This window comes from Lepidochelys kempii, chromosome 8, assembly GCF_965140265.1.
Source record: "Lepidochelys kempii isolate rLepKem1 chromosome 8, rLepKem1.hap2, whole genome shotgun sequence".
Classification (NCBI taxonomy): domain Eukaryota; kingdom Metazoa; phylum Chordata; order Testudines; family Cheloniidae; genus Lepidochelys; species Lepidochelys kempii.
In genome coordinates, this window is record NC_133263.1 from 70,596,870 (window position 1) to 70,610,492 (window position 13,623).

The window sequence follows — 13,623 nt, forward strand, 5'->3', positions numbered from 1 at the left end:
TTTCATGGTCTGTGTGTATATATAAAATCTCATCACTGTACTTTCCACTTTATGCATCCGATGAAGTGAGCTGTAGCTCACGAAAGCTTATGCTCAAATAAATTGGTTAGTCTCTAAGGTGCCACAAGTACTCCTTTTCTTTTTGCGAATACAGACTAACACGGCTGCTACTCTGAAACCAATGAATAATGTGTTAACCTCATGACCTACATAACTCAAAAAGTAGGACTTCAGTGTGGGACCTTTCTTTGCTCACTGTTATTTATATTTGGGGCTTATGACTTTGTGTTTATTTTTTCTATATTTTCTCATTTATTTTATTGCAGATTATTACTTGCTACCTGGATCAGGACCAGAGATGAAATAAGCAATACATAGCCACATTTTACAACAATTAGCTTATCAGTTAAATGATCACATATCAAATTTAATTAATTAATCATAGACATTTTTAACGGATGTTTTATGTTTTTATCCTGGATTTCTTGCCACTTGTACTTGGCAATTAAGGACATGCCCTCTAAATAAAAAACTGAACTCTACAAAAATTAGTAAGCAACATCTGCTTTATATTCTGCAAATTCTGCTTCTCAATTTTTTGCATTAGTGGCATTTTCCCAGTTTAAACTGGACACAGAAAATCTGCTTTTACTTTGTTTTTAATGACATCTTCCTACCAGCCAGCACTTGTCCCCAAAAATATCCTTTGCACAAGACTAGCTTCATATCACCGCTGGAACAAAAACACTGAAAATAGGAACATTGTGTTCATTCCTTCACATAACATCTTTACTCTTTCCCTATTACTGAGTAAGGGCGTGAAAGCTAGAAGATGTCAGTTTAAATTGCTTCTTTTAAAAGAAAAAAAGACAACTTTTTTTTAATCTGCCTACAGTTTAACAACCTGAAAATTTTCAGCTGTTTTGAGTCCATTATTTAAATAGGACAACATATGATTGCAGAAATAGATCGACAATCTAGGGGAAAATCAATCAGTGGAGTCCCAGAAAAAAGAACCATTTTAGGGGCAATTGCCCTTTAGCTGCCATTAAAAATAATGTATCTGTTCGGTTGCCCTACTGGAACCAGCAGACTCAGTCCAACACTCATTCTATTCAGCTGTACGTGATTGGTCTGAGCCTGAAAGACTGGAGCTGGAGCTGGGGTGTTAGGATTCAAGATTTTGGTTTGAGCTCATCTCTAGTCCTTCATTACCTGACTTAGAGCCATGTTTCCTTATTTTTATTGCTTAATCCCCAAACCCACAGGCATTTGGGTAGCTTTATTCATGCAAGTTGTCCCACTGATTTCAAAGGGACAACTCACTTGAGTAAAATTACTCAAGCGTTTGCAGGATTGTCCCCATAAAACCCAATCATGCAAAAAATATGCATGTGAGTAACTTTAACTAGGTGAATAGTCCCATTGACTTCAGTGGAACTTCTCACATGAATAGCTTCTTTCACATGACCAACCATTTACACGATCAGGTCCTTATTTTGCTCCTTATACCTGTGATATGCAATAAAAATGCTAAAATAATTAATTTTATCCTGGGCTTAAAAAGATTTTTCTCATCTGAATTGTTCTTGATATTCTCCATCTCTGATGTTACTCTGAAACCATTTATTTTGCTAGTTCAGTTTTGGAATTAGTTTGAAAAAGACACATTGTAATCCTGTGTCTGAGAGCAGCAGAGGGCGCTGAAACCAGCTACATAGCCTACAGGGGGATTTTTCCTAACTGCGCTGTGGGTTTCCCCATCTAGGGATTTCCTACACTCTGCTTGAACCAGAATGGTTATAAAGAGCTGAGTAACTGTTACAACTGTCATTTTCAGAGCTGCAGACTCACGCGGTGTTTCTTCAGAGAGAACAGAGATCCAGGATTTGGAGCTTGCTTTCTTTTCTTTATATAGCAATTGCAAAAAGTTAGACAAATGGGAAGAATAATTCCATCAGTGACAGTGCTTTTACTGGTGTTTGTGACTTGTGAGTTTTTGTTTGGTTACTTCATTAATTAATTGTTGTAATTAATTTGAATTTTCCTTTATTTTAGAATCATTTCTCTTTACGGAAAATTATTTTATATTTCAGTAAATAAAAATTTGTTAATCTCAATTAAGATGTTTTGTTTAAATAGCAAGAAAATTGTATTCAGCACTGACTATTCTGTAGTAATGCAATCATTTTATAATTTAGTTTGCTACAAAATTTATTGCACAATAGAATCACAGAATCAGAGTTCTCTAGCACATCACTGTAGGTTTGATTTTATTATCCCTGAAGCATCCTTGATAGATATCAGTCAAGTATAGTATCAGTCCAGTATATCTGCAGTGAAGGTGATTCTATAACCTCCCTTGGTAACTTATTTACCTATTAGTCTACTGCAAAGTTTTAGAGACAGATCCCAGCTGGTGTAAAGTCATGTAGCTCCATTGACTTCAATGGATTTACATTGTTCATCAGTTGATTAGTTAATGTGTATAGAGTATTTTGGAGATGGAAAGCACTATTTAAGTACTAAGTATTATTAGTTTAACTTTCCGTATGCAACTATTAATTTAAAAATAGTAAAACATCAGGCAGGCTTTAATAATCTCATATACCATAGTAGATTGCTAGTGCAAAGGAGAACATGAGCAATGAATGCTGCTGAGTTTGCATTTTTCTCCCTTTTCAGCTAAAGCTTTTGAAATTGAGGTTACACCTGAATACAACGTTGCTGCTCAGATTGGAGATAAACTTGAGCTGACCTGTAGTACAATTGGCTGTGAATCCCCAAGTTTCTCTTGGAGAACCCAGATGGACAATCCCCTCGGTGGGTCAGTGTACAATAACGGGAGCAGCTCCACCTTGACTATGGATCCTGTTGGCTTTGGGAATGACCATGAGTATCTCTGCAGTGCATTTTGTGACAATGTGAAAAAAGAAAAAAGCATCAAGGTTGACGTTTACTGTAAGTGATTTGTTCCCTTTACATGTGACATTGGTGCAATGCTCATTCATAATAAATGTGACTAATCATTCCTACAGTGGAGGGTCAATTATATCCCTTGCACAACAGTTCTGGTATGGTTTAAACATATATTTTCTGGTAGGGGTCATAGATTGGTGCAGGGATTTCTTATTAGGCATCTTGAACTAGGCTCCCTAGAGTGAATTTAATCTTCCTGGTTTTATGTGCTCTTGGTGTTTTCCTCAAAGCATATGAAAGCCAGAAGATAATCCACTTGAAGTGTTCAAAAAGCTGAAAAAAATATCCTCTGGGTGGAAATGTTTGGGGAAAATTTGAGTATAAAGGGCCTGATCCAAAGCCCACTGAAGTCAAAGGAAGTCTTTCTGTTGATATCAGTGGGTATTGGATCTGGCCCTTAGGACCAAATCCTGCCCGCCCTACTGATGCAAATTTCTCCATTGACTCCAACAGGCCTTCTCTTGTGAAGTGAGCAGGAGTTGACTCGTATTAGAGGGATTTTGTAAACTCACTCTGCCTGCCACTATATTAGCTGCAGATACAAGGCATGCTTCTACACCACTAAAACCAATAGCAGTTTTGCCATTGAGTTTGTTGGGAACAAATCAGTCCCATACACCTTAATATTTTGGCTTGGTATGGGAAGGTCTTTACATTTAATGGTAGCTGCTGTTATTTGGGAGCCACATTCAATAGCTACTGGGGATAATAATTAAAATTAATAGAAGCTGGGCCTTCTAAATGAAGATACAGCACACGCTATGCCTTTTTATTCCAATTATTTCCAAGAACAGTATTATTGCTGTCTGTCACTAATTTAGAATATATGTTAGCTGTTATTTTCTAATTCTATCAGTGAAAAAAGATCAGTATTTTTCTATCTTTTCATAAAATGCCATGATGTTTTTAACATGGACATGTATTAAAAGGAAAGATTAATCCAATCTATACCCCAGATACTAAGACCTCCAACTCTGAGTGTGTGTGGGGAAAGAGTCTGGAGGGTCAAAACCCCAAAATATGGACCCATATTTCATGACTGTACTGGACTAAATCAAAAGCCAGGTTGTGAACACGTGAACTTGAGGGTGTTTGAATTCTGGCTCTAGTTTCAGTGGTTGTCTCTTTGGCCTGTCTCTAGTAAAAAGTAACTAGTATTGTTCTTTTAGCTTTTCCCAGTGCACCAGTCATTGAGATCAGCACACCCCTGAATGTTGGGGAAAAAGCCAGTGCCACCTGTATGGTTCCCAAAGTGTATCCTTCTGAGCGTTTGAAGTTGCAGCTAGAGAAAGATGGATCTGTTCTTTACATGAAAGAGTTTTATGAGGAAGTAAGCACCAAAACCACAGAGACAAAAAGTCTGACATTGACTTTTATCCCCACCTTTGAAGACATTGGGAAAGAGATTACTTGTGTGGCTGAATTAGAGATTGATGAAATGGAATTTGAACCCAAGAAAAGACAGACTTCACAGAGATTGAGTGTAAACTGTAAGTATATTTATATTAGGGGTTTCAAACCAAATTAGGATTCATGGGCCAGGGCTACAAAGTTAGGAATATAAACAAAAGTACTCCTGATCCACACTGGGTCTCACACTGATGTCAGTGACTTTTGTACTGTACAAAGATCAAGGATAGGACATGGCCCTTAGGTCATATCATCTCTGGGCACAGTCTTGTAATCCCTTCATGTGAAGAATAACCATTGACTTCAACGAGCATTCTCCACATGGAGCACCCGGGGTTGTTAAAGTTAACTGTTGCATTCAGTAACAGTGAAAAATAGCTATGCATGTCAACCTTCAGCACCACCATTGTGGCTCATTCCTCTCTCCTTTTCTTTGGTAGCTGGTGCAGAATTCAGTCAGAGGGCAAACACACACAGTCTGAATCAGAGAGAGCAATAACTGCCTAAGCAGAGGTGCTTTTTTGAAAAATTTCCCTTGAATGCCCATGTAATTCCCATTTTAGTCAATGGGATCCACATGCATATATTAGGGAGCAGAATTTTGCTCTAAGCAGTTCCTCTTGGAAAACCTCTAGTGTTGATTCCTCACTGAGCTCTCTGGGAAAATTGTTCTATTGTCCCATTGACATCACAGCTTTTGAAATGTTTCCCAATATCTGAAGTGTTTCCCTGAGATCATTTAGCCTCAGACAAGGATCGCATGTGTCATTAACTTAGCTCATTGAGCTTTTCTCTTCTGTTTTCTTCTAGTTGGTCCACAAAATGCTAACATCACTGTGTCTCCAAGCAACATAACCACGCAGGGGGAAACGCTAATGCTCACTTGCAGGACTACAAGTAATCCACCAGCAAGGATTGTTTGGGGAAAAGAGCTAGAGGATTCAAGTGTGCAGCACATTATAGACAATGACACCCTAATCATTCCACATGCCCAGATGAGTGATTCTGGGCTGTTCATCTGTGAAGCCATGAATGACGCAACGAATAAAACAGAGAGAGCAACAGTGGTCATTTCTGTACAAGGTATGAGCCTGCAAGAGTTTGACTTGTCTGGTTCTATGAAGCATAGAATTTCAACTGATCTACAGGTGACTCCTGAATGAACAAAAGAGTGGGGACCCTGAAATAATGGAACTGGGAAATTTCAGGGTCCTCACTACTGTATATTCAGGAGTCAACTATAGATATGCTACTGCTATTCAGGAGTCATGTTTGTCATTGTAAGGTCTGATGTTTCTCTCATTAGAATGCCTGATGTTTCATTGCTTCTCTCTTTTTACTCTCAAGCTAAGATAAACATATACATAGCTCCCCCAGTCAATGGCCCAGTGTGGGTATGATTTCTCCCAGGTCCTCTGGGTGACTTACCCAACCCACATTTAAGTGTCCCCTCCGAAACAGGCATTTAACAGCCTCTCTAGCTCCATGTGAATATGGTAATCACCCTAAACGTGTAAGGGACAATAACCTCCTTTAAGACTGGAATGCCATTATACAACTAGCTGTGTGCAGCACATTGCCCAGGAGCCCCGTGTTGCTCCCAAAATCTTCTGGCTAATTATGTTTCCAGGTGGTTTATGTATGCAGCCAGGCTGCAAACATATGTGACTTTGTCCTATGAAACCTGCTGAGCCATCTGACATTTAAATAAATTGTGTGTCAAACGTTATCTTTGAAAGCTATGAATTTCTGAGCTCAGAATAGTCTTTTAGAGACTATTTCCTCCAGCAAAGTTTAAAATATGATGAATTATAGATGTCATCTGTTATCTGCTTCATTGACTACCTCTTTGAAATCTCACCTGAAAATCAATCTTTTCACCTATCCCTATGCCTTTTAATTAAATTCTCCTTTTCCTTATTGTAATTGTATTATACAATTCTGTTATGACAGGCCCAGTCCTGTAGGTCCTGCCTTTGGCAAAACTCAAATACAGATTCAGTCCCTGAAAAAGAACTGCAGGATCATTCCCTATAATATTTATTTGTTTACTTAAAATATAAGATGGTTGCCAAGAGACCTGGGTGCATTGCCTCAATCAAAACAATCAGACATTGACAAGTCAGAGTCCCTTGCTTCACCATTATTTATTAATTCTTTTTCAACCCCATACAGCACTATTAGGAAATTTCATAATGTGATTCACATGTCTGACTGGAGGTGAACACAATAATGTTATCCCTATAATGAATCCAGTTTAACTACATCTGGACAGCAACATCACACAAAAAAAATATACAATAGAATTCATGGTTAAAATTCCCAAGGGGTGTCATTCTAGCCTCTAAGGCCCCAATCCTGTAATAAGCATCCTCTGGACAGATCCCTGCACACCCAAAGAACTCATTGCAGGATCAGGGCCCAGTTTGGTACTTGCAATTGACTGCAGGCAGAAATGTGACAATGTAGGGGGTCTGCCACCCACATTCTTAAAACCCAGTATTACTTTGGTAACTATTTCTCCTTTAATAGAAAGGCCTTCCCTCTTTTCATGCAGGGGCACCAAGAATTACAGAGTTCTCCATACAACCCTCCACAACTGTTCAAGAAGGAGATAATGTTACCATCCTGTGTTCTGTTGAAAGCAACCCTTCTGCCAGGATTGTCTTAAGGAGAAAATCTGACAGTGAAGACACTGTGCTTTATAGTGAGGATGGAGTTGTCCACATCTCAAGTGTGACGTTCCTAAATGCAGGAAACTACGAATGTGAAGCAGAGAATGCACTGGGGGAAAGCAAAATGGCAGCAGAACTTAGCGTCGAATGTAAGTGTAAATTATGCATTTCCTATGACCCAATAAAATAGTTCTGTGAACTGCTCATCATTTACTTCGTTGCTGGATATAATCCTCAAAATAAAACCAAGTCTAAGAAGTGAACTGAGCCTGTTAGGAACAGCCCATAGTAAGGGGAGACCTGGAGCAGGCCATTATCTCTTTAAGACAGAATGCCCCCTGGAACTCCACAGTTGCCCTGGGAGGTATACCATAATTTGGATGCAGTGTACTCCTCCCTCCCTGTGTGGCTGGCCAGAATGAAGAGCAGAACAGAACCATGCTTCTGCCTACCTCTGGTCTACCCCACGCACTTTTTGGTGAGTTGCTCCCTGGGGAGAAGTAACACAGTCACATCCTCCGCAGTCCCCTGAGCACAGGGGCTGTGAATGAGTGGCCCGTATAGGGGCTGTACAAAAGGAGAGGGGAATCGTCCCAATGTGCAGTGTGTAAGGCCTGTCCCCATTTAGCCCTCAGAGTGATGGCAGTCTCAGGTCAAGTACTGAGTGGGGATTGAGACAGTACTGCCCTCCCACCCATATAAACATACCCTCTTGGTCAGGACTGAGGCACATTGGCTAAGGAGGGCTTGCACTGAAGCTCCAAAGCTATCTGTGCTGTATTTGATTTGAGGATAAATAGGGGATTTCAGTGTCCAGGCTGACAATCTAGCACCTAATAAAGAACCCTCTCATTGCTCCTGTTATTAATAATTTTAGATGGACCAAGAAATACGACAATCTCTGTCACCCCCTCCACCACAGTGAAAGAAGGGGAAGCTGTGATAATGACATGTATTAGCTACGGTAATCCAACTCCAAAGATCTCCTGGACAAAGCATTTGATCAGTGGAGAGTTGCAGTTTCTTTCTGAAGATGCAACTTTGACTATAAATAACATAAAGGCTGAACACTTGGGGCTTTATGAATGTGAAGGAGTTAACCAGTTTGGAAGAGAGAAAAAAACTGTGAACTTAATTGTTCAAGGTGTGTACAACATGATACATTGTAAGCCTTGCTTCGAAACTTTAGGGTTAATCTTGCTCAGACTGAAATCTGTGAGAATTTTGCCTTTCACTTCTGTGAGGTCAAGAATGGCCCTTAATCATTACAGATAAAATTTACCTCATGCAAAGCTCTCTGAATCACTAGAGCCCCATTGGGTACAACTACACAGCCACTGGCAGCCTGCAGAAAGCCTCCACGCTGGGGCGACAGACTCAGGCTCACAGGGCTTGAGATACAGCACTAAAAATAGCTGTGGTGGCAGCATGTTTAAACTGTGGCTTGGCCTGAAGCTTGAGCTCTGACCCCTAGGGAGAGAGGTGGGCTTCAGAGCCCAAGCTCCAGCCCAAGCCACAGTATCCGCACAGCGATTTTTAAGAGGTAGCACATCCCCACGAGCCTGAGGCTGTCAGCCCAGGCTGAAAGGCTCACTGCCATGGGCTGTGTAGACATACAATAGTGCCTCTGCCTCGGGGGTCGGGAGGTGGTTGTGTTAAGCAGCCACACAGGGGAGCTTCTATATTCCCTGCACACAGCAGCTAGAGTTCTGGCCTGGCTTCAGGTGCCCGCATGTAAAAGGTGTCGAGGGGATGCTGGTTCTAAATGACCAGTCTGGAGGGAGTGCCTGTGGATTGGGGTTGTGAATCCTATTCTCCCATGCCCTGCTGCATTTCATACTGAAAACTTGGCTGCTTGGGCTTTTGTGCAGGGAGAGATTATTATTCTTTTGGTTGTCTCTTGGGATGAGGGAGCCCATTTGAGGAAAACTTCTGACCCTGACCTTCATCAGAGATGCAAAGCAAACTAAACCTGAACTTGTTTAAGGGTAAAAAATTTTTTAACTATATAACTCTACTTACCTTATCTTGGTGCTAGACAGGTAGGTAGATACACATACACTTTAATAAGAAAAGGAGTACTTGTGGCACCTTAGAGACTAACCAATTTATTTGAGCATAAGCTCCGATGAAGTGAGCTGTAGCTCATGAAAGCTTATGCTCAAATAAACTGGTTAGTCTCCAAGGTGCCACAAGTCCTCCTTTTCTTTTTGCGAATACAGACTAACACGGCTGTTACTCTGAAACACACTTTAATGAACTTAGTAAACCTGAAAGGTGCCAAATTGACAGTGCTGCTATATAAGTGCGTAGTATTGTTGCTTATTATTAATTGATAACATAAATTATTGTATTAATAGCAATTTACAAAAAAAATCACAAGTGGCCTTTCAGTAATATTTTGGTTTCTCTGCCTCTGCTCTGCTACTTGTGTTTACTGTACAGTAACACTGTATTGCCCAGGGATCACTTCTGTAAACTAATCTGCCTTCCCCTCATTCTTTACTTTTTTGCAGTTCCACCAAAAGACACAATGCTTTCAGTTTTCCCTTCAGACACTGTAAAAGAAGGAGACAGTGTTACCTTCTCTTGCACATCTGAAGGTATTCCGGCTGTTCAGATCATCTTGAGGAAGAAAACAGGAGGTGCGGACACAGTGCTTGTGTCCGAAAGTGGCAGATATACCATAGATGGGGCTCAGCTAGAGGATGCAGGAATGTATGAATGTGAATCCAGCAACAAGTTGGGACAGCAATTTAAAAACAGAATGCTTGATGTCAAAGGTCAGTTAACATAATGTTCTCTATGTTAATGAAATGTGTGTGTGTGGGGTGGAGGGGGTTCTGCTAAAGGCATAAAACATGGTCTAAAATATCAGCCAATTTCTTCAGACTCTAGATTTTGGGGTCATTTTTTGTCATTCCCTAGGATTTTAATGTCGTGTGTGTCATGTAGTGAGTTACCTAGGGTCTTGTCATACATAATTAGTAGGAACACATCAACAGTGAGGGCTGTTCTCCAGAAAGATTCAGACATCAGAAAACAATTGTTTTCCAAAATCTTTTAACAGTCCCTTACACTGGGGTCCCTCAAAACAAGGTTTGAAACAGTGGAATGCTAATGACTTTCTCACATGTCTGAAGGCTGGGCAGACATGCTCTTTTTTAGCCTCTGATCTTTTGTCTTTGCCTTTTCTGTGCCTATTCTGTAGAATGAGGACTTCAGAAGCCATGCTTGTCTATTTTTCTTCTTTCATGAATATACATAATCACTTTAAATTAAAAAAAAAGAAAGAAAAAAAGTTCGGTATAGTGAAGTGTGCTACGTCCATCAATTAATAAAATATCTTTCCTGCCAGCAGCCTTGTGTGAAGACTAGAGAGTACCTTTAGCTAGTGATCAAGTAGATTTTAAGAAAAAATTTTGGTGAATCATTCAACTGAATTAAGGCCCTGAGAACCTGCTGTAGTTTGTGAGTCTCTACATGTGCATTTAAATCTTACCCTACATTTTCTTTCCTTTTAGTTCCTCCCCAGAATACTACAGAGTTAATATCTCCATCAGACAATGTTGATGAAGGGGAAAATATCACTATTATGAGTACAACCTATAGTAATTTACCTCCACAGACTGTCCCACAAAAGATCCATCCAAGCAACACGACCATCCTCTCATCACAGAATGAAACCTCTACGCTCTGTAGAGTCATCAAAACTGATACAGACACATACCTGGTTGCTTGCAATGAGACTGGAAATAACACTGATGTGATTGAGATAGCTGTTGTAGGTAGGCATGTGTGTTGCTTTGAACTTACTTGTATTGTTACCTTCCAACGATTGAAAGGTTGCTGTTAGCACAGCTAGTGTACTGTTCACCCACGCATAGATATACCCTGGTTAGTGGTGAAAAACATACCAGAACAGTTCACTAGTGAATATCAGTAATGTAATAGCCTCCTATACAGCACTGATACTCTTGGCAATGCTACCCCAAAGTGGCACAGTGGCTCAAGGGAGGTGGGGAGAAGGCAGGGATAGCCCCACTTCCTCTATGCACCAGTCTGCAGAGCAAGATTGGCACATAGGGAGAAGAAGCCTGCAGCCCACAAAAGGAGGTAGAGGGTGCCTTGTTGTGTGCTAGGGAGCTGCTGGAGGCACTCTATCTGCTTGAGGGAGAATGCCTCTTGGTCCTCCCTGGAGCAGTCAGCTTACAACACCCTTTATTATATACTATGCCAAACAGGCCTGAACTTACGTAAGACACTAAGCAATGATTAAGTTGATTAGAGAGGGTGTTTACTGAAGATGAGAATGTAAGACAGATTGCTTGAAGAAGTGGGTTTTAAGAAGGGATTTGAAGGAGGATGGAGAGTGCGATGCAGATGAGAACCAGGGGAGCGTTCCAGTTGAAGGCAGTAGGGTCTGTCCCGTTGCAATAGCTGGGGGCACTGCTCCACTCAGAAAAATGAGAAACTAAAACCATAATAAAGTCAATTCACACAGTCTTAGCTGTTAACATGAGACGATAGCTCTTTCAGAGCAGGATCCATGTGGAACAGCTGCTCCAGTGCCCCAGACTATATCATGCACATGTTCACATTCATTTTGGAGCTCCAGGGGAGAACATCATGGAGCACAGTACTAAGGGGCACTTGCTAAGATACCCTGAATTAGTGAGCGTAAGTGGAGCTCAGGAAAGCTAGAGTTCCCCTGTGCAAATCTTTGTCCGATAGACACCACTGGGCATAGGGAACTGCATTATAAAAAGTGTGAATCCATTGTGGGAGGAGTCAGGAGATGATGGCAACAGAAAGATGAACAGATTGGAAAGAGGGTAGGAAGGGGAAAGAGGGAGAAATGGGATCAGAGATGTAGATGTACCAAGATTACAGAGAGCCTTGTAAATGTGGACAAAACCTTGAATTTGATGCAGTAAGAGATAGGAATCCAGTGAAAGAATTCAATGGGGTCAGATAAGATGCTCAAAGCTGGAGGAGAGGAAGATGACATAACAGTAGCATTGCCTTTACAGTGATGTGCATACATCTACTTGTAACAGTTTTTAATCAACTTCTTCTGTCTCCTCTTTTTTTCCTCTCTCTCTCTCATTTTGCAGAAATAGTGAAAGAAACAGATTTAATGATTCCTGTGATTGTTGTGCTCTCTTGTTTATCAACAATGGCAATCCCTGCACTTACAATATTGGTTTACATGTCAAGGAAAGCAAAGATAAATGGATCCTACAGTCCTGTAAACACACCGAAACCAAATGTTTAAGCGAGTGACTAACTTTCTTCATTCCATGACATAATATGACATGCAAGTGACTTTTTGTAACACTGTCATGTGAAAAACATGAAAAAATGGTCTGTATTGTGATAAATACAACACCCTTTACATTAGAGGGGAAAATAAGACACTACCTTAGAAACAGATGAATCGCTTCCCTATTGAAGCATGCTCAACAAGAAGAGTTCTTTGAAGTGCGAAGTTTGTAGATAGTATCCCATTTCCTGTACATATGTATTATAAACATATTCAAGTGAACACCAGTTTGGAAATTTCAATGTGCTATTGCAGCTGTATATAGAAATGTTGTTTCCTGAGATATAAATCAACACTATTTTAACTGATTAGACTATTTTGGCATTATTTAATAGTGAGTGTTTTAAATATAGTGTGTGTAAATGTTTGTTGGTGGTACTTTCCTACTGCATGTAATGTGTTCCAGGTCCTCCTCTTAGTTATACCAACATAACTCCATTGGCTCCACTAAAACTGCATAGTATAAATAAGAAGAGAATTCAGCTTTTTGTTTCTAATTAATTGTCACAAATGTAAATCCTTTAGAGTCAATTAAAAACTTTTAAACATTTGTTTAATAAATGTGCCAAAACTTTTGATACGCATGTAACAGTTATAAATGTAATTCAGCAAGTATCTATTTGGGCTAAAGGTACAATCAACTGTAGCATGTGTGATATACATGTAGCAATGGTATGGTATTTATTTGGGGTCTTGTCACTTTAAAGTATATAGCAAGATTTCCATTGACTTCACTGTGGGCAGGCCCATAATTTAGAAGTTAACTCTAAATAGACATGCTTTATAAACTTTCACACTAAAGTAAATCCACCTTGGGGTATTGCTGTTAATCATAAATGGTAATAAGGCTCCAATACACATATTCAACTCTTATTGAATAGACACAGAATTTATTAGACCCATCATAAAAAAAAAATTGACCTAACATATTTAGATGAAATTTCTAAATCTTTCACTGTCTCCTGTTCTCAGTGCAGTATTTTTGTTCATAGAAATGTTTATTGAGTTGAAATTCCCAACCAATGCCTGGGTAATAGTGAGATGCAACATGTATGTTTGCTATATTCCCACTTATTAATCCTTATTTTTTTGAACAGCAAAGTGGTCAAAATGCTGAAACTAGGTGGTGTATTTATTCATTTTGTTTTCTATCTTGTATGGTGTGTGTGGCAATAATGAGATCCAGGACACAGACTGGCCTGTATGAGGGAAAACTCAGGGAGTTAATGTGTA

The 13,623-nt window shown here is 39.9% G+C and overlaps 1 protein-coding gene across 2 annotated transcripts; it reads left to right on the forward strand.

Annotated features, from left to right (window-relative positions):
• The first annotated feature begins 1,846 nt into the window (after positions 1-1,846).
• VCAM1 (vascular cell adhesion molecule 1) lies at positions 1,847-12,892 on the forward strand. Of its 2 annotated transcripts, XM_073358221.1 has the most exons (9): positions 1,847-1,991; positions 2,686-2,961; positions 4,149-4,469; positions 5,200-5,472; positions 6,947-7,213; positions 7,942-8,208; positions 9,581-9,847; positions 10,589-10,852; positions 12,182-12,892. In XM_073358221.1, exons 1-9 carry the CDS (start codon positions 1,940-1,942, stop codon positions 12,340-12,342), a joined length of 2,148 nt encoding a protein of 715 aa, XP_073214322.1. In that variant the 5' UTR covers positions 1,847-1,939; the 3' UTR covers positions 12,343-12,892. The 2 variants fall into 2 exon arrangements, with proteins under 2 accessions (XP_073214322.1, XP_073214323.1); XM_073358222.1 differs by lacking the exon at positions 7,942-8,208.
• Positions 12,893-13,623: the final 731 nt, after the last annotated feature.

Excerpts from the sequence above, each read along its gene's own strand:
- VCAM1 (XM_073358221.1), top strand. The coding sequence starts at position 1,940 with ATGGGAAGAATAATTCCATCAGTGACAGTGCTTTTACTGGTGTTTGTG. Across the intron at positions 9,848-10,588 it reads CAGAATGCTTGATGTCAAAG|TTCCTCCCCAGAATACTACA; the intron begins GTCAGTTAACAT and ends CTTTCCTTTTAG. Across the intron at positions 10,853-12,181 it reads GATTGAGATAGCTGTTGTAG|AAATAGTGAAAGAAACAGAT; the intron begins GTAGGCATGTGT and ends CTCATTTTGCAG.